Raw genomic sequence first — 21,051 nt, 5'->3', positions numbered from 1 at the left:
AAAGCAGGAGTCCTCCTAAAATCTTGTTTCTCTAAGAGCAGAATGGAAAGGGAGATGGAAAGATGATAGGGACAAACATCAGCTTCTAAGACATTCTTACAAAAACAAAAACACACATTGACCTCCAGAAACAGGACAATGAAGAGTCCTTTATTAGAAAGACCCGACACGGGCCGTGTTTTGGTGACCAAGCATCTGCATCAGGGGTCACTGAAATGGCAGAACTCTTAAATGATAAATATAAGAAATCGTCTGTGAATTCAGCTAAATGACACGTAATGTCCTCTGTTGAACCGAAGCTGCTGTTTTGGCAGTTTTTCACTGATAGCGGTATCAGTTCAACAGAGGGCATTGCGTGTCATTCAACTGAATTCACAGATTTCTTATCTTTATCATGTAAGAGTTCTACAATTTCAGTGACCCCTGATGCAGGCGCTTGGTCGCCGAAACACGGCCCGTGTCAAGTCTTTCCAATGAAGAACTCTTCATTGTCCTCTTGGTGGAGGTCAACGTGTGCTTTGTTTTTGTATTTACCTTTTGGTGTTCTCTTTTACCCTCTTTTGATTGACTAATTAAGACATCCTTGGCACCTTCATGTCCTCCTATTATCATAACTTTTTCAATTGGTCTGGATGGATAGGAGTTGGTGAGTTGGTGAAGGTTTAAGACTATAAAGAAACCTAGCATGAAGTGAAATGGCATATAACATGTAGAGGTATAATGAGATTACATTTTGATGCTTGGCTGAGCTCACTAAACTTTTGCATGTGGGATGAATTGCATCTGCCTGTTACCTGAACCTCATTGTATCCACTGAATTGACTTTCCTTCATATTTAAATATGTAGTGTAACCTAATGCTCACAGGTGCTTTCCCCACTGGAGGAGAGTAGGTTTTGTCATTGCCATAGTGCTGTTCACTGCTTCTTGGAAGCAGAGACATGGTTTGGAAATAACTGAGAGAGAAGCTGGGTTCCCTTGGGTTATATCTTTATTTGGAACCTGCAGGAGGTGGTTCAGACCTTGTGAGAGATCCTGTTTCTTCTTTGGGAAGAAAGAAAGAAAATTCAGTATGAGGAAAAAAAATAAAAGCCACTTAGAAATCATCATGGAAGATGGTAAGTGTGAAATTAGTATGCAGTTTTCATTACAGAAGGAGGACTTTATTGTAATATGAGAACCTGTTTACTTGGAAAATAGAGAGTGATTCTGTAATTTCTGTTTTATTGAAGACAATTCATTAAAAGTATTGAAAATAAATGTAATTGAAAGCTGAAAGGTTTATTATGTTTTTGTATAAAAGAAAATAACTCGTAGTCCATGTACAGTGTCGTAGGCATTGCTATGGGGTGGTAAGTGCCCCCCCACACACACACACACACAAAATGGCTTGCTACCCCTTTGCAACCAAATTTTCAGCCATCAGATTAGGTCCAGGGTAGCCATATCACTGCTTGATTTGATAGATCACTTTTGCTACCGAGTTTGATCACTCACTTTTTCCACCACAAGCATACATACTTTTAATTGTATTTGAGGTAGGGACTGGAACTTCCATTTACTGAAACAGGAAGTTCCTGTCACATCTGCAAATGCTGCCAAAATCATTCGTACTCATTGTGCTAAAATTTAAACATAGGGGTCAAGAGCTGGGAAGCAAAGGGGCTGACTGCTACAGCTGCTCTTGCTCCTTAACTAATTTGAAGGAGGGTAGGGAGAGAAAGGGACAAGGGCAAATGTTGTAGCGGGAGGAGAGATGCATTCCAGATGCTGGGAAAGGTAGAGAGGGAATGGATGCTTGGGAAAGAATTAGGAGATAAATGGGGAGGAAGGGGCATAAGCTAGGGAAGAGGTGAGGAGTTAGAATGGATGCTGGGGAAGGAGGCAGGACAGATGTTGAGGGAGGAAAAGGGAATGGACCCTGGGGAAGGAGATAAAGACATACGGGAGAGGGAGGGGCATGGACAAATGCTTGGAAAGTAGGAGAGGCAGGGGGAGTGGAGGGGCGTAGCCAGACCTCAAAGTGGGAGGGGGCCAGACCCCAAAGGGAGGGGGAACATTTTGGTCCACCTCCTTGCCACCCCCCTACTGCTGCCCTGACACCCCCACCCGCCCACCGCCACTGCTGCTGCTACTGCTGCACATACCTTGGCTGGCGGGGGTCCCAACCACCACCAGCTGAAGAGCTTTTTCCAGCGCTAGTCTCCGACGCTGCCGCATTTACTGCCCTGCTCTCTCTTCCCCTCACATCATGTCTGGCATGCTCATTTTAATGAAATTGAGAATTTTAAAACGGTTTAAAGACCCATCTGTTTTCTGCTGTTTTTCACTTATGATTCCATTAAGCATTCTGCCCATTATCGAATACTTTTTCCAGGATCAACAGTGTTACTTATCTTCTATTTTCTTCACAAGCTCTCTATTTTATCCTTTATCCCTTTCTTATCAGATATTGTAGTTCTTTTCCTATTTTCTAATACTGTGTGTTGAAATATTGTACACCGCTTTGATATTACCCACAGAAGGCAGTACAGTGCAATCCGCTTAAGTGCAAGGGTCTGGGACCAAAGAAATACATGCAGTTAACCGGAGCGTGCACTTAACCATTGTGACCCAAAGAAGCTTGACATCTGATAAACATATGTACAGTGCTCTTGAAGTAATCAGCCACAGTCCTCTGTACACTATTGTGATCGTGAATTCCATAGACTACATCTGCCAGAAGGTAAAAACTGTCATAGCACTGACATCCAGTGGCCTCCAGATAGGCCCGCATGGTGTTGAGACTCTCCAGTGCTCTTGCAAAAGTAATAGGAGGTTGTTGAATTTCGTCAGCTTGTGCCTCGCTGCTCATTTCATCATCTGTTTCATCATCAGCCGTTGTTGCCTGCGTGTAGGTGCATATCACATCAGTGCTGTCGTCAGCTGTTTGTAGATCGTAATCAACAACTACATAGTGATGAAACTCCTCTTCAGTAACACCGGCTGGGATGTCAATAGCCTTTTCATCTGACGCGTTTGCAACAGCTGCATCTGTTTCGTGCCTCTCCACATCCCTAACAAAGCTTGCCCATTTGTAGCAGTTCACAATGGTTGCCTGTGTAGCATGATTCCAGGCTTCTTTCTGCATATATAGGGAATCCAACAGTGATAGATTATGAGCCAGTTCAACAGAATGTTTATCCTTGCCAGTCTGGTCATCCATAACGCTCATCAGACGGCTTAGCACAAGAGCCCGATAATGTTGTTTGAAATTGGCTATTATGCCCTGATCCATAGTTTAGATCAGAGGGGTAGTGTTTGGTGGTAGGAAGAACACCTTGATGTTAGACAGCCTGACATCATCACTGTGTGCATTATCACAAAGCAACAAAATCTGACACTTTTGTGCCCGCATTCTAGTGTCTAACTTCTTTAGCCACTGCTTCCAAATTTCCCCAGTCATCCATGAATTTGTGTAAACTTTGTATGACACAGGAAGTCACTTAACATTCTTGAAGCAATGGGGCTGTTTGCTCTTTCCAATGACGAGGGGTTCCAACTTCTCACTCCCATCCATATTGCAGCAAAGGAGGATCATCAGTCGGTCCTTCAACGTTTTATTTCCTGTAGTTTCGGCTTGTTTGAATGCAAGTGTTCCATCAGGAATCGCTCGCCAGTAGATACCGTTTTTGTCAGCATTGAAAATGTCACGAGGTGCAAACTCATTCAAGATGGTAGGAAGAACTGAAACAACCCAATTTTCAGCACCAAAGTAATCAGTGTCTTGTTTTCCACCATGCTGTTTCTTAAATTTTATGTTGTTCCTCTCCTTCCATCTTTCCAACCATCCAACAGTGGCTTTGAATTCAGTTAGTCCAAGACTTTCAGCTAGCTGATTAGCTTTCTCCATAAGCAGTGGACCACTGACAGGAAACTATCTGCTCCTGACTTGAGAAAACCACCGAAGAAGAGCATCTTCTACATCCTCAGCTTTTCCCGCCCGTTTATGTTTCCTGTGTGGATTTGTATTGTTTTGCCAGTCTTCCAGAAGCTGATCTTTCTACTTCAAGATATGTGAAATTTGACTGGAATTGACACCATATTCTTTAGCAATAGATGCTTGACTTTGTTTGTTTTCTAATTTTTTAAGAACTTCTATTCGTTCAGCCAGTCTTAAAGTCTTACAGTTGTGTGAATACGACGACGACTCCAGTGTACACTTTAACAACTTTCTTTCGCTTATTCTGCCTGTGTCAGTTAACCAATGAGATTTCAAATTTATCGCCCCTTTGTCACGTGCCAATCGGCTTCCATATTCCATGCGTGCACTTATGTGGAGTCTTTCCTGCAGAAGAGCGGTCTTAAACCATGCATATAAGCGAATCTTGCACTTATCAGTTTGTCCCCATAGAAATTGATGGCGCCAAAAATGGGACCAGTTAAACAGATCATGCGCTTATCCGACGTGCACTTAAATGGAGTGCACTGTGTATATATACTTAATTAGTGACTTTTCTAAAATCACTACCTATACATACTGTACAGACCAATTTATGCATATAAATCCACTTTTTATACTTATAACTGGCACCTATAATTTCTAAAATAAACTCAATATGTAGTCTGGATTGTTCAACATTTTAAATAAAGGGCTGAGCAAAACAAAGAGCTGAAAGGTGGTTCTGGTTCTATGTTCTAAATCAGTATTATTGTGAAATCCACGTAAGCACTTGGACTTATTCTAATATGCTTTGTTTTCTTCCAGTTGGTATTGAAATTGATGGAGAGGTGGAAAGCCAGTCAGCAAGTGATGGTAAGTAAGGCTCAGTCAGTCTTTCGTCTCCCTCACACACTTCACAGTACAATGCTAATTTCTTTATTTGATCTTTTTTTTATATATCCTATTTTCAGAAGTCCTTTAAATTTATAAATATTTCAATATTTGTTTTTGGCTTTTTTTCTTGTTTTTTAAATCTTTTTATTGAAAGCTTTTTTCAGAAGAGTTTATAACATGCAATTTAACCATAAAACAGAACAAAAAGAAAAAGCATCCATTATAGCTGGTGCGAAAATACACTTACTGCTTGTTTAAAGTCCAGAATATCTAAAAGATAATAATAGAGGTATCAATAAAGGTGATCATTGTATTTAAGTAATAGTATCCTGAGTCTAGGTGCTGATATTAGCACAATATGAGTCTAATGGTGCCCTCGTTTTTAATGAAGATTGAAGCATATGTTGCTTGAGAGCCAGAGCAGATTCATATTTTCTTAATACACACAGGTGACTCCACCATTCCATAAAGTTTAGTTGATAATGGCATGTATTGCAAAATACCTAGTGAGTGATGAGGAAAGTAGGAAGGGACAATTATCCTTAATGTTGAGTCTTCCAAGTACATATTTCAGTCTGTGAGTGGTTGGTTATGCTGTATATCCTTCTGCTCAGTCCTGTAGGAGTCCTAAAGGGGCTCAGTTTAGTCTTTAAGACCTGCATTAAATAATTCAACTTAGGACAGACTAATCCAGAACATTGCCTCACCTCCTAGTGAATAATATCACCCTTGATTCTAAAGTTGATCTTTAATAAGATCCAGTTTCCTCACCTAGTTTGCACTATTGTGCACTAGTGCAAACTATGTTGCATTTTCTTCAATAGTTTCTCAGGTAAATTCCTTCAGGGGTCTTTCATATGCTGCTTTCCCAATGGATTAAATGGGACATGCTAGCATTGTGGGAACAAATCACATTTTCCAAACTCTGGGAGAGGAACAGCAATGAGTGAGAAGCATAAATAAACAAATAATGGTAAATCAGCACTCTGGAAAATTAGATCAGTACTTCTCACTCACAATCCTGTTCATGAAAACAGTCCTAAAATATAAATACTTAGAGGAACGGACATCAGATGTTTATAAAAATAGAAAAGCTGTTTATTAGACAATACTGGCAGCAATAGAAAATGTATTCAGAGATAGTAGATTGTGCAAAATCAACCAATATGATGGTAAGTAATTGAAATACCAGTCAAAGGAATTAAAGATAGCACAAAATCCTGAAGTTATTAGGATACCTAACCCCAAGCACTACCAGGCACTGAGGAGCATTTGAAGCTGACAAGATGACAGCACTCACAAATTCTGGATCCGTAGTAGTCAGGAACTGATGATGGTCCATGATCAGGAACTCAGGCAGCAGGTAAGCACCTCCCAGCTGGGCAAGAGTAATTAGGAAAGTGATGCCACAGATTAATGAGCCTTCATCCTGTGACAGGCTCAGAGTCCGCTGATAGCAGCTATCTCAGGCTGCATCAGATAATAGCTAGCTACTAACAGGTTCAAGGAAGGGGGTCTTATGCCCTCTCTTCAGGTCCTGGTGCCAAGCTGTCCAGAACAAAGATGTTATGGTGGTTTCCAATATTGGTTCTTTGAACCTAAGAACCCGACTCTTGCCATCACAGATGTTCTTATTCTGTCCCAAGCACAGTAAAACAAAATGTGAACAGTTGTTTTGCCTCTGTCAGCCTGGATGTCTCCACAATGAAAGCTGACAATGGCTAAGTCTGTAAGAAGTCAGGTTCACAATGTGGGATAGTGCTTCATGGCAGTTCTTTATGTATTTTGTTCCTACAGCACGACTTCTAGAGAAAGCAGTTGAAGTTTCATGTCATAGCCAAAGGAAAAATAGTTTAGAAAAAGGGAGGAGTTCATTTTCTTCTGTTAGAGAACTAAAGATCACAAAATGCATCTATAACCTTTGAAGAAATAGAAGCTTCTGAGCAGAAACTTAACGCCTATCATCCTGTTTTCAAATTATGCTCCCAGGAAAAATAAACTGGTTAGAATTACCAGAAAAAAAGAACTGGGAATTGGTTAGTCTGATGCAGAAAATGTTTAGTTATAAGTACCATTTCATCTTCCTTGACGAGATCAGAGCAACAATTCTCTGCTGGATTTTAGAAAGATTATAAAACTCAAATAGGTTTGTGTGGAGGAATATTGTGTATGGGGTACAAGGAGAGATTAGTCTCGAGGGCTCTTTTAAGGCCTCTTTTACCAAGTGTCGGTGCATGAATTTTCCAAGAGCCAAGGGCCCTTTTACCGCAGCGGATAAAAGACAAGAAAAGGAAATGGCTGTGCAGTAAGTGCACACTTGCCGTGTGGCCAGTTCCAGGGAGAGCCCTTACCGCCATCTATGTTGGAGGCGGTAAGGGCTCCTGTGCTAACCCGGGAGTAACCAGGCAGCGTGTGGCACCAAAAACCCTTGGCATGAAAAAAAATCCATCATGCCAGAAATGTGGTGGCCGATGGTAATACCAAAAAATGACAAGCGGCAAAGCAGCGGTATGTATACAGCCACTTTGTAAAAGGGGCCCTTACTGAAGTGTGATAATGTTTTGCATTTACTGTGTGTTGTATGCAAAAATCATATGGTAAATGCAGGAGGCATGTCCAGCATCTGTCCTGCATTTAACACACAGGGCAAACACTTATCACAAGGCCCTCTGATTTCCCTCAACTCTCTTGGATTTTTATCTTCATGATAAGCCTCTTCCCTGAATCTAAGCACCACTCGCATGTTCCCAAGTCCCAATGATACTCTCCCACCACCCCCTGGGCCCCCCATCACCCCCGGAACTTACCTGGAAGTGATCCCTGGTAATTCAGTGGACTGGTACAAAAGCAGTATCCCTCCATTCCCACCCTGTCTGACTCTGGGAAGCAAAATGGCCACCACAATCCCTAAAGGTAGCCGTGTGGTATTACCACTAAGGGATATCCTTTCAGATCAGGCATTGTGGGGAGGGGGGTAGAGAATCGGTTGAGAGCGTGTAACCTAATTTTCCACACATTCCAATATTCCACCTCCTCTGAGTAGGGTCAGGTGATACAGCCAAGCGGTGAATTAGCACTGTTCTATATGGAAAAAGTACATAGAGAAACAATAAGTGCAACTCTCTGTGGGTATTTGCACCTGCAACAATATTCAAACCATTGTACAAATGCTCTTTTGCTTTAATTATTGGTAAAATCCCCATGGGTAAAAAAACTGCCTTCAGAATTTGAACCAAGATGGGCAATGTAATTGTTCCTTTCCAAGTTAGGATCTCAGAAAAAAAAAACCTTTGCAAGCTTTCTGTTCAACACCCTTCTGTTTGCTAAGGTGCTCGGTTTTCTCTTCATGTGGCCAGGATCATGGACCATGAGCCTACAGTCTGAATCTGAGCATTGTAATAGGATACTGCTTATACGGTCTGTGCCGGAGGCGGGACTGGTGGTTGGGAGGCAGGGATAGTGCTGGACAGACTTATATGGTCTGTGCCCTGAAGAGCACAGGTACAAATCAAAGTAGGGTATACACAAAAAGTAGCACATACGAGTTGTCTTGTTGGGCAGACTGGATGGACCGTGCAGGTCTTTTTCTGCCGTCATCTACTATGTTACTATGTAATTGTATAAGGGCTTTCTACATTGCCTCCATTAATTTAAATAGACAATGCACAGCAGGCAATAAATTGTTCCCTTTTGAGGAACTTAGGATTAATGTTGGCAGTTACAATTTTACTTTCCAAATAGCAATATAGGTTTGCAACCATAAAAGCAGGTAAGTAATTAGAAATAGATTAAGAGATTAAAGTATGAGAGTCTATGTTTAATTAAGCTCCACAAGCCATTTTTATTAAGCAGTAAATTAGAGTGTGAAAAAATAAATTTTAATGACTAAACAGCATTTATGACCAGAAAGTCAAAGAGCAGCAATGCGTAGGCATCCCAGAGTTTCAGCTTAGCAGAGTGACAGGATACCTTAATGCCAAGCTTAAATTCCACTAATGTATTTCCATTTAATTTTACAGTAATAAATTGAGTGTGGGACAGCCAGCACACAGCCAGATGAAAAAGACTTTTTTGATGTATGATCGTACTGATGAACTGCACATTCCATCAGATCTGTTATCTACACACAGTGAGAATATTTTCAGGGATCAATGTATTAAACTGTGACAGATTTCAAACGGCTATTTGCTGTTTTAATGTGTGTAATTTTGTTTGCAAAGCTGTTCTCAAAAATGATGAAATTCAGACTATTAAACAATGTTATATACAAAACAACTTATTTATTTATATATCTATCTGAAATATTTCATATCCTGTTCTATCTACAGTTCTGAGTGGATCACAACCAATATACACATAATCTCTCTATATATAAAACTCACCCTCAACGTTCTATTGGCTGCTGACGTCACTGAAGCCAAGGTTCATATGTTCGAAGCTCTGAAGCCTCGAAAATCACAGTCTCTGGGCCCCGCCCTCACGTCAAACGTTATGACATTGAGGGCGGAGGCGGAGCAATTCACCGCCCTCGCGTCAAACATTATGACGTTGAGGGCGGAGGCGGAGCAATTCACCAACATCGACGACAGGTGGGGGGGGACCACAGGAAAGCCTTGCTAGCGCCCGTTTCATTGGCTCCAGAAACGGGCCTTTTTTTACTAGTAATATATAAAACTAACATGTAACCCAAACAAATGCATGCATATAATTGTTTAAAAGTACATTATATGGATGAGGCATTGCTGTATGATAAAAGTGAGGAAAAATATGACACCTCCCTGACTGATCCCTTAGGTTTGATACGGGGTACTGTGAGGGTGGATCTGGTAGACAAGGTACGCGAGATAATGGGAGAGATCAAGGCAATTTCTTGCCACTTGGATCCTGCCCCTACTGGTTATCTTAAGGATGGTAATGGGTTCTTTGCTAAGGTGCATGGTGAAAGCTTCATTGACTCATGGGATCTTGCATGGCTCCCTGAAATTTGATATCATTCACCCAATTTTTAAAGGTGGTAAACTTGATTGATATAGTCCTGTATCATAAATACCCTTTATAGGTAAATTTATCGAAAAAGCGGTTGAACTTTTTTCAGGTTTCCCATGCCTTTAGTCCTCATCAATCTGGTTTCTTGAAGGGTCATGGAACCAAAAACAGTGTTAATACCTTCATTAAATATCAAGCTAGCCTTGATGGGTGTAAGGTCAGGATATTCTTATTTTATAGGAACTGACCATATCATTTGATACTATAAACTACCAGTTAATGTTGCAGAGATTGTCTGACTTGGCCCTGACTATCACAGGTTGTTTCAGTTCAGTCACACAGTTCAGTTCTTTTATTAGGAGGGGCAAGAATCTAATGTTGTCTCTTTATCCTGCACTTTCCTGCAGGGTTCTCTTTATTTCCTTTACTTTTCAATTTGTATCTGAGCCCAATAGTCCAGATTATTTTTTCCAATATTTTTTATTTATAGCCAGTGCTTTCTTTGTAGAAAAAAAGGTCCCGGTACTCATTATGGGTGGGGTCACCACATATGGCCCCACCCCTATGATAACCACATCCACATTAGCCACACCCCTTATTCCAGCTATGGCGCATATAAACAGACATCATTGAAAATATTATACTAGTATAGGAGAAAAAAAATAATGTGATTTCTTTCATTAGAAATCATTTCTGTAAGCTGTTACAGCTCCAGTATACCCAGTGCAAAATAAGACAGCAGATGTAAATTCTCAAATTGGACATATTTCAAACACTAAAATGAAAATAAAATGATTTTTTTTTCTACCTTTGTTGTCTGGTGACTTTGTTTTTCTATCCATATTGGTCCCAGTCTCTGATTCTGCTGCTCTCTATCTGTTCCCTTAACTCCGTTTCCACAGCTTCCTTTCCATTTATTTATTTACTTTCCTCCTTTCTTCATTTCTTGCCATACATCCGTAAGTAAAAGCTGTGTCCTCTTCCATGGAATTGACTGAGGGAGGTATAACATGGATCCAGCTTTTGCCTATTTTCTCCACTCTTCCCTTTCCATCATCTCCATCCATGTGCATCTTCTTTTTTCATTCCACCCCTCTATCCATATCCAGCACTTCTCCTCTCTCCCTTGCCCTCCCCTCCCATCCATGTCCAATGATTCTCCTCCCTTCCCTGCCCTCCCCTCCCCTCCCAGTCCAGTGATTCTCCTCTCTCCCCTGCCCTCCCCTCCCATGCTGTCCAGCGATTCTCCTCTCTCCCCTGCCCTCCCCTCCCATCTATGTCCAGCTATTCTCCTCTCTCCCCTGCCCTCCCCTCCCATCCATGTCCAGCAATTCTCCTCTCTCCCCTGCCCTCCCCTCCCAGTCCAGCGATTCTCCTCTCTCCCCTGCCCTCCCCTCCCATCCATGTCCAGCAATTCTCCTCTCTCCCCTGCCCTCCCCTCCCATCCATGTCCAGCAATTCTCCTCTCTCCCCTGCCCTCCCCTCCCATGATGTCCAGCGATTCTCCTCTCTCCCCTGCCCTCCCCTGCCCTCCCCTCCCATCTATGTCCAGTGATTCTCCTCTCTCCCCTGCCCTCCTCTCCCATGGTTTCCAGCGATTCTGCTCTCTCCCCTGCCTTCCCCTCCCATTCATGTCCTGCAATTCTCCTCTCTCCCCTGCCCTCCCCTCCCATCCATGTCCAGCAATTCTCCTCTCTCCCCTGCCCTCCCCTCCCAGTCCAGTGATTCTCATCTCTCCCCTGCCCTCCCCTCCCATCCCATGATGTCCAGCAATTCTCAACTCTCCCCTGCGCCCTCCCCCCCCCCCTGGCGAGTCCTGCACTTCCTCTGTCCCGTATCCGCAATCTTTCCCGGACCCCACTGCCCCTCCCATCCTGTCTTATCCCATCTTTTTCTGCCCCTTTCATCCACCCACCTTGCAGCATAATATCCCTCCCGTTCCACTTTGCTTGCTCTGCGCTAATAAATAAGCATGGCAGAAGCGCGGGACCGTGGCTCTCTGCCTGCCGCTACTGCTTCCTGTGCCGACCCGGAAGTTAACCTCGCACAAGAAGCAGTAGCGGCAGGCAGAGAGCCATGGTCCTGCGCTTCTGCCAAGCTTGTTTATTAGCGCAGCGCAAGCAAAGTGGAATGGGAGGGATATTATGCTGCAAGGTGGGTGGATGAAAGGGGCAGAAAGAGATGGGATAAGACAGGATGGGAGGGGCAGTGTGGTCCAGGAAAGATTGCCGATGCGGGACAGAGGAAGTGCAGGACTCACCGGGAGGGAGGGCTCGCCAGGAGGGAGGGCAAAAAAATGTGCCAGTACGCTGTACCGTCACGAATCGGCACAAAAAAAAGCACTGTTTATAACATAATTAAATGTCAACAAATAAATATCTTTGCACAGAAAATTGGCATTGAAAAAAAATAAACTAATACAATCATACTGTCATGGATTCAGGGGAAGTGAGCCCTTGGGCTACTGCAGGAGTATGGCTAGCAGCAGGTGAATAATCAGGGCTAGGACTGATACTAGGCAATTCGAGCTCAGACTGGAGACAGACAAGGCTGGAGCTGGGAAGTTGAACTGGAGCTTGTAAGCAAGGCTGGAATTCTGGAACTTGAAGGCATGACTTGGCTGGAACAGGAACCAGAAACAGAGCTGGCTTGGCTGGAACAGGAACCAGGAGCAGAACTGGCTTGGCTGTAGCAGGAACCAGGAACAGAGCATGGCTGTAGCAAGAACCAGGAACAGAGTCTGGTTGTAGCAGGACAGCCAAGAGCAGGGTTTGGCTAAAGCAGGAGCCAAAAACAGAGCTAGACTGTAGCAGGAGCCAAGAACAAGATTCAACTATATCAAGAGCCAGGAATAGGGTTAGACTGGAGAGGTACAGGAAAATAGAACTAGAGATAGGACAAGCACTAGGAAGCAGGGCAGGAGAAGAAAGCAAGGCTAAAGCTCAGAACTGGAGCTTGGGAGCAAGGCAAAGGAAACAGAAACAAACAGAGGTAAAACTGGGAACAAGACAGGAACAAACAGAGGCAAAGCTGAGAACCAAACATGAACAAGCAGAGGCAAGGCTGAGGACCAAGTAAAAACAAGCTAGAAGTGCAACAAACTCACACTGACAGGAATACCAGAAGACCTATGTTGCAAAGGCAAAGTTTAAATGTCCCATGTTCCTTAAGAAAGCCCTCACTGATGATGTCATGCCCTCAGGAATGAGGCTTGAAGCACACTGAAACACCAGAGTGAGGCTTGGATACTGGTGTGTCAGAATGAGGCTTGGCTTGGATGACTCGGGAGTGAGGCTTGGAAGCTGGAACATAAGAGAAGGGCTAGAATAATCTCTGGAATACGGCTTGAGAAACAGGGAAAAAAAGCAGTTTGGAGAAGCCACAGAACCTGACCAACAGAGGAAGAGTTAAGTCTGGACATGGGGGCACAGCCACAGCCATGACACATACCCAAGGATATAGGAAATACTAAAACCCAGTAGCCTACATTTGAAAGGATTTCATTTAAAGTACTGACTCTAATTTACCAGTTAATCTATGAGACAGCCCCCTGATATTTTTTGCAGATTTTGAAGGTATAATAACCTGTACATACTTTGTTATCAGTTGACTTGAAATATCTGTAAACTGTAAATTTGGGGAAGATGCATTGTGCAGACACAAGGGCCATTGCATTTTCTATTGTGGAACTATATTTGTGAAACAATTTGCCTAGATGTCTGGATATCTACGTCTTGTCAGCAATGTAGGTCAGTTTAAGAGATTGCTAAAGATGTTTCTTTTTTTTTTACATATATGTACATATTATATGTACAGTGCAGGCAGTCTTTGCAGCTTGTTTTATTTTTGTTTTTATATTTATTGTTATTTATATTTGTATATTTTATGGATGTTTTTATTGAGGTGAAATCTAAATTAATGAAATAAATAAGCAAGAAACGAAGGGGTTCTTTTACTAAGCTGTGGTAGCATTTTTAGCTTGCAGTAGAAATCAGCTGGAGGTGAACACTGAACATAGGAATAGAATGAACATCTCGGTGTTTACCGCCAGTAGATTTCTACCGCAAGCTAAAAACACTACCATGATTTAGTAAAAGACCCCCTTAGCCAGAGGAGCAGAAACATAGGAAATGGAAGGAATTCCTGCAATAACCTTTAAATAAGCCAATAAATCTCTATCTTAACAGAGTTGCACGCTGAGGGACCCTTTTACTAGGCTGTGGTAGGGCTATTGCGTGGGTAGCATGTGCCAAATCGATCCTACCATCAGGGTAGTGAGGGCACCTGGCAGTAGTTTTGAAGTTAGTACATGCTGTTTCCTGGGGTGGAATTGAGGAGACTGGGAATAAAAACCAGGGTTTCCAGAGGCAGGACCACAAATAATCTTGAGTAAAACAGTGTTTAGTGAAAATCCAAGTGACTCAACAGAACGCTGTGTTTCGTCCAGAAGGCCTACATCAGGAGTCTGTGTACTTGTGTCAGACAGTGCAAGTTTAGGAGTCACAGCGATTAGCTGTGATGGTCTTTAAAAAGACCGTGACGTATAGTTGCTACTGGATACTAAGACAAGTAGCCTTGTTAAAATGCTGAAAAAGAAATAGCCACTGAAAATAACAGAAAAGTGATTTGTGTAGATATTAACATTTTTCATGGGAACTGATTGCCCTTCTTTAATTTATGGAGGAATGTTACCTTTGGTTCAAAATGTGCTTTTTTTTCTATTTTTTTTTACCTGCAGATGATGAAGAAGACGAAGAAGATGAAAATAAAAAACAGACAAATGTAAGAAACAAGCCAAACAGAGGCAAGACTCATAACAAAGACACCCAAAATAATGAAAGTGAGGATGATAATGATGATAAAATGCCATATCAAAAAAGAAATGCGAAAAGAAGACGTAATGCAAAAACAAATGATCATGATGAAAGTGAAGTAGAAGAAGCAATGAAAAACAAAAAAGGCATAGAAAATAAGAGAGGCAAAAAAGGTGCTAATAAGAAGGAAAAGGAACAAGAAAATAGAGAAAAGCAAAAAGGAAAAGGAGGTGAGCAGAAGAAAGATGATCAGAGCAAAAAGAAGAAAGACAGGTACGATCATATTCTGTAATTAGTCTCTGTTCATTTTAAATTGAGGGCCTTGTTTACTAAGTTGTGCTAGAGATGTGTTAACGTTTTTAGCGCGTAGTAAACATTAGCATGCACTAACTGTGTAGACGCCCATAATATTCCTATGAGCATCTACATGGTTAGCGCATGCTAATTCTAGTATGCACTAAAAACGCTAGAGCACTTTAGTAAACAGAGCCCTGAGTATGCATTGCATTAGGAATAATTTCACAAAAATTTGCCACTCTTGTTCAATAAAACAGTTGTGATAGGATTCAAATTCTGATATTTTATGTAGAAAAGTCCTGCAAAAATCATGTGAAATCCAGGGCTGATGAGGAAGATAGATAAGTGGGTGGAGGGGGGATGAGTACAGGGGGTGGAAATGGTGGTCTAGAAAATAGGTGAAAGTCAAAGAGGAATGTGAGATTGGTGAAGAAGACAGACAGAAATGAGGAATGGGAGAACTAAGGAAGTAACAACAGGAAATGGAAAGCAGGTATGCCCCTCATGCTCAATCACCTTGTAGGGTCATTGCTGGATCAGGTGCCAGCCTAACAAGAGTCCCCCTCAGGCAAGCTCATCCAGTCCCTGAAAGTCTGGCACCTGCCTTCACCAGAGGAGGAAGGGTGTTAGCAGATGTGATTTCCCTCCCATTCCCCTAAGAAAACCACAGAAACATGTGTGATTTTGAACAAGTCTGGTTGTCAGTATTCAAAGCTTAATTGACATCTCACTCTAAGATCATAGATCCAATAGCAAAATTAAACCGTTAAGGTATTAATCCCCTTGAAGCTTAAACATTGGAAGAACAGCAAAAATGTCTTATACATTCCTACAGAATATCAAATAACATTTAGATGTCTCCACAAATTATTATCAGCTAGTTGGGAAGCCATCTTGTCTCTCCATATTTCATTGACTATTATCCTTCCCCCATGCTTAAGTCTTACTCATGTCAAGAAATGCAACCAGATTAGTGGATGCTGAAAATCCTGTGAGGATCTGGTATTCCTGGCGTATCTCTGTGGCTCTCCTTCAGGTCACAAAGTCCTACCCCTCCTGGGAGCTATGGTTTTCTGCTTCTCAGTCACTGAATTCTATTCTGCCTGAGCTGCCTAGAGCTTTGCACCTTTTTAGCTCCACCCTACCTAGGGCTATATTGTTCAAACTCTTGGTGTGCTTTTCGTCCAAGGAAGGGTTTCTATCACCAAGGATTGAAATTCTGTTTTATCTATTGGTTAGCAAAAGCAAAAAAGCACAAGCAGCCTTCAAAACGAAGAGCGTCTCAGCTACACTTTATTAGGACAACACCAAAACAGAACAGTAAGATGTAACACACTCAAGTATATAACTGTGACCCCCCCCCCCCCCCCCCAACAACCAGGTCCCACATCCCCCCCCCCTCCCTCCCTCCTCTATAGGGCAAACCAGCACACACACTATTTAAAGGGAAAAAATTGGAGACACCAAATTTAGAAATTTAAGATTTGACTGCAGGCAGCAGGCATCAACATTGTCCAGAAGGATTCCCACACAGTCTGAAACTACCTGCCCACCAGAGAATCCCAAAAGGTGATGGGCTGTCACTCAGTGGTTAACAATGTGATCATTGCTGTTTGCCACTGTTGTGTAGTTGGAGGTTCCTGTGAAAGCCAAGATGAAAGAGTCGCCTTTAGGAGCATTAATGTGGCGCAGCAAATGAATCGAGGTGCACCCCATTTGCAACCAGGAAATTGAAGCACATTCTCAAAAAGGAAACAGGAAGACACAATGACTTGGCCATGCCCACAGGCTCAAGATAATGAAGAACACCTGCCACCACAAGTTCTGAATCCTCTGGCAGCTCTACAGCATGTGTCTAATAGTTGCCTCTGCATGACCACAATGAGGACAAGCTTCTGATGCACAAATCTTAATAAGATACGCTCTTGGGGGAGCAATAGAGCCATAGGTTGATTTTTATACTGTAGCTTCCAATAGGAATTAGTCAGTGAGATTGTGCAAGCAGTTGAGACCAGTCAATAAACTACCCTCTAGCAAAGGAACCCCCAGGTCCATAGACCATACTTGCTCCAAATTGGTAAAAGCAGGTGGAGTTGCAAAGTCCTTAAGATGACAATGGTGAAACTTCAGTGGGACCTTCCGCTGGGAATCTAGGGTCAAAGATTCTTCCAGAGTCTCATAAGTCTCCCCAGTTAGTTTGGCTTTACCCAATGTGCCTACATAATGCTGAAGTTGTAAATAGGAAAAAGCAGCCTTCTCTGGCAAACGAGATTCCTCGCTTAATCTGGCAAAGGATTTGAGAGCACCATCCTCCTGCAAAAGTTGATGGAAAAAATGGATGGCGTTAGATTCCTAGGTGGCAAAGAACTTGAAATCAGTCCCTGGAGGAAATGTCAGGTTGTGTCAAAGGGACAGCAGTGGTGTGGTCGTCAGATCTGGACTGTGAAACTTACAAAGCCAGCACCAAGTGGAGTGGAAGGGCCAATGAAGCACATACTGTGAAGGGATAGTAGGCAACACTGCCAATGTGGCATGCAAGAAGGCACTAAAATGGATTTTACCCAGCAGTGCAGATTCAAAGGCACTGCAAGTAAAGTATTCTGTCCGTTGGAACCATTCTTTAATATGCCTCGTGCCACAACTGATTGTAAGATAGCGGAGGCTGAGAAGACCTAGTCCCCTCGCTCTCGTGGCAAAGACATAATCTGCAAAGAAAGCTGAGGGCACCTCCCCTGTCGCAAAAGATTTTGCAACATGGAAGAAAGAAGCTTCTCATCCTTGACCTTGAGGTAGATGGGCAACATTTAAAAAACAGCCAGAAACCCCTTACATGGTTTCTGCCAGTAAAGGCCCATTGAGGGTATAGAGTCTGGAAAGAACTACAAGTATATGAACCCCCAAATATTTGATGCTGGTGTCCACCCATTGTAGAGGAAAGGGTCCCTCCCCCCAAATTGAGCGAATCGAAGGAAGAGCAGGCAGGCCATAGGATTTAGCCAAGTTCATTTGAAAGCCAGACAACAAGCCATACTCCTTCAACAGCTCGATTACCAGTGGAAGTGACCCCTGTGAGTTAGCCAGGAGAAGGAACAAATCATCCGCAAATGCCAGGGTCTCAGTTCAAAAGTGCCCCCACCTAGATGCCCCTCACCTCCCCACAACTCCGCAAGGTGTGAAGAAGAGGTTTCAATGCCAGGACAAAGAGAAAGGAGAAAGGGGATAATCCTGCCTCATGCCCCGTTTTATAGGGAAGGCACGAGTTCAAATGCCATTAACTAGTAAAGAGGCAGTGGAGCCAGCATTCAAGACCTGCAAGGCTTGATAAATCCAGCCGTGTATTCCCATATAGGTTAATGTGCTGAATAAAAAGGACCAAGATATGCGATCAAAGGCTTTGGAAGCATCCAGACTGGCCAACAAGGCTGGTACCTCTGGTTTTGATAGTGCACCAAGGCTAGTAATGCTTTTCATACGTTGAGCACGGACTGTGTCCTTCGCAAAGCCTGTCTAGTGGCCACTCACTCCAACTGGTAAACAGGCCGACAGGAAGTCCACCAAAATTCGGGAAAATACCTTCACATGAACATTAATGAGAGAGATCGGCCTATAGGAAAGGCAAAATCAAATGTACACCCAAAATCTTATAAAACTCATTGGAATATCCCAGGGCAGTCCCAGATTTCAGTTTGCCAAGGGCCACCTGGAGCTTCCTGGACTGTAACATCCTGTTCAAGCACTCAGTGGCTTCTGCAGAGAAAGTTGGTATCCCTGACTGACTCAGAAAATCTGCTGTCTGCTCAGGGTCTAAATCCACCCCAGGTTGACATATATTTTCAAAACATTGCACAAAAGAAGCAGTTATCTCATCGCTCCAGGATATCACACTGCCATCCGCTCGCCGTAAGATGAATACAGAAGACCTATGTTGCTAGGTTCTGTTATCAAATCTATAATACCGATATTTGTAACCCACTATTGCCTTTTGGGCCCTTTCATGCAATAATGCATTAAGGGCAGCCTGGGTGGCTAAATAATAGTCCTTATGAGCTGCCGTGTGGTTCCTGGCATAAGCCCTGCAGACCTTACATAGTGAATTCTCTAGATTAACAGAAGTGATGCGCTTGTTACGAGTGCTAGTAAAAGCGATGATGTCGCCACTCAGCACTGCATTTGCAGTTTCCCAAAACATATTTGGGATCTATCTGATGTTGAGCATTAAACCCACAATAAGCCTCCCATTTCTCCTGCAAATATTTTCAGAATTGCCCATCCTGGGCCTAAATTTCATTACTATGTTTATATATGTTTATTCCTTTTATGTTTTTAATTTCATGTAATTGGAAAGGTGTTAACTGCCTGGATGGTTGGTATATCAAATGATTAGTATACCTGAAACTTGAATGATATGGTTACTCATTAGTGAAAGCTGGACATTTGCAAGCCCTGCCTTATGCAGATTTCTTTAACCTGAGAATTCCCTACAGATAATTGATCACCCACGGATGGATCACATTATACTGCCCTTTTGTCTTGAAATGAATTCTAGTTCCAGAATTATTCCTCCCTCCATCCCCAGACCCAGAAGAGGTTTCATAGGCAAAAGGTATCAATAGAAATCAAACAAAATAAAACATGGAAAAGAAAATAAGATGATACCTTTTTTATTGGACATAACTTAATACATTTCTTGATTAGCTTTCGAACGTTGCCCTTCTTCGTCAGATCGGAAATAAGCAAATGTGCTAGCTGACAGTGTATATAAGTGAAAACATTCAAGCATTACTATGACAGTCTGACAGGGTGGGAGGAGGGGGGTGGGTAGGAAGTATGCATGGGGACATCAAAGCATATCATTGATATTCTAACAGGATGGGTGTGGATAGGTGAGGGGAGGGTGATCAACAGAGACATAGGCAAAAGGTAAAAAGAGTGAGACTGGAGAGGGGAGAAGGAGCAATAAAATCTGCAGATTTGAGAAATAGAGAAAAAAAGATGAAATGGAAGGATTAGTGTCAGAGATTGCCTGTCTACTTTCATCTCAACTTCAGAGTGAAAAATTGAAATATGGAAATGAGATCCTGGAAAAGGACTTAGGAGAAAATCAAAAAGAGAAAATGATAAAGAGACCAGGATCAACCCAACTGTAAAACTAAAAAGATTAGATAACAAATTGATTTTTTTTTTCAGTCTTTAAAAAAGGAAATGTGTCAGCTTTGAAAATGTGCATTTCTTTGTTTTTTTGTTTGGTACATGAGAAAATGCACTTGTTTCTTCCTTAGTGTTCCACTGCTCGCTGCTTTCTTGGGTTTTCTATTTCATTTTTTTGCAGGAGCATGTTTCTAAAATCATTACTACTGTATTTTATAAACTGAAAGTTAGAAGACGATTGAAAGGTCTGTTAAATTCTTGGAACTTTCGAAAAGAGATACAAAGTGTTGTGATACCCCATTTTGTCTATTGCAGTGAGTTATTGTTAGGGATTCCAAAAATATTTTTGAAATCGCGTCAATCAACACAGAACGCAGTAGTGAGAGTTTTGTTTGGGGTATCCAAGTCTGATCATATCACTCCTTTGTTTATTGCTTTCTATTAGCTACCCATCAAATTTTGTGTTCATTTTAAGATTCTGTTAATGCTATTTAAGCACTGTATAATTTAGTATCGCCCATGTTAGCCTCTTCGCTACATCTTTGTCATCTTTCGCATTCTTTGCATTCCTGTCTCTCTCAAAACCTGAAACTTCCATCATTTCATTTGATTTATTTAGTGGAATATTGAAATCCAGGGGGTCTTTTACTAAAGCTTAGCTCGAGCTATCTACAGCAGGGCCCAGAGGAATAAAATGGGCCCTGCTGCAAATAACTCATGCTAAGCTTTAGTAAAAGACCCCCTCAATATTTTATATAAAGGGACTGCAATTGTGGAATGAACCGCGTAAAAATATTCAATGTATGGATAATCTTGCAGATTTCAAGGCTGCAGTGAAAACGTTTTGTTATTCCAGGAGGCTTTTGGCTTGAAGAACTGAATCATCGTATAACCTAAAGAGGGCCATTACTTCTGAGCACAGATTGATCTGTATTATAAGTTATTTTTGCTGCTATTATTCTAGGAAATCATTTATATTTCGTTTTTATTA

At 42.1% G+C, this 21,051-nt stretch overlaps 1 protein-coding gene across 1 annotated transcript in view; it reads left to right on the top strand.

Annotated features, from left to right (window-relative positions):
* The first annotated feature begins 1,107 nt into the window (after positions 1-1,107).
* LOC115472425 (transmembrane channel-like protein 2) overlaps positions 1,108-21,051 on the top strand; it is a 143,002-nt gene continuing 123,058 nt past the window's right edge. The window contains 3 exon segments of the mRNA XM_030206743.1: positions 1,108-1,117; positions 4,747-4,794; positions 14,540-14,888. Of these exon segments, the coding sequence (XP_030062603.1) occupies positions 1,108-1,117; positions 4,747-4,794; positions 14,540-14,888 (407 nt within the window).

The sequence above is a fragment of the Microcaecilia unicolor genome, chromosome 1 (genome assembly GCF_901765095.1).
Source record: "Microcaecilia unicolor chromosome 1, aMicUni1.1, whole genome shotgun sequence".
NCBI classification, from domain to species: Eukaryota; Metazoa; Chordata; class Amphibia; order Gymnophiona; family Siphonopidae; genus Microcaecilia; species Microcaecilia unicolor.
Note: the sequence above shows the minus strand (reverse complement) of the source record. Positions and strands in the feature narration are given on the sequence as shown.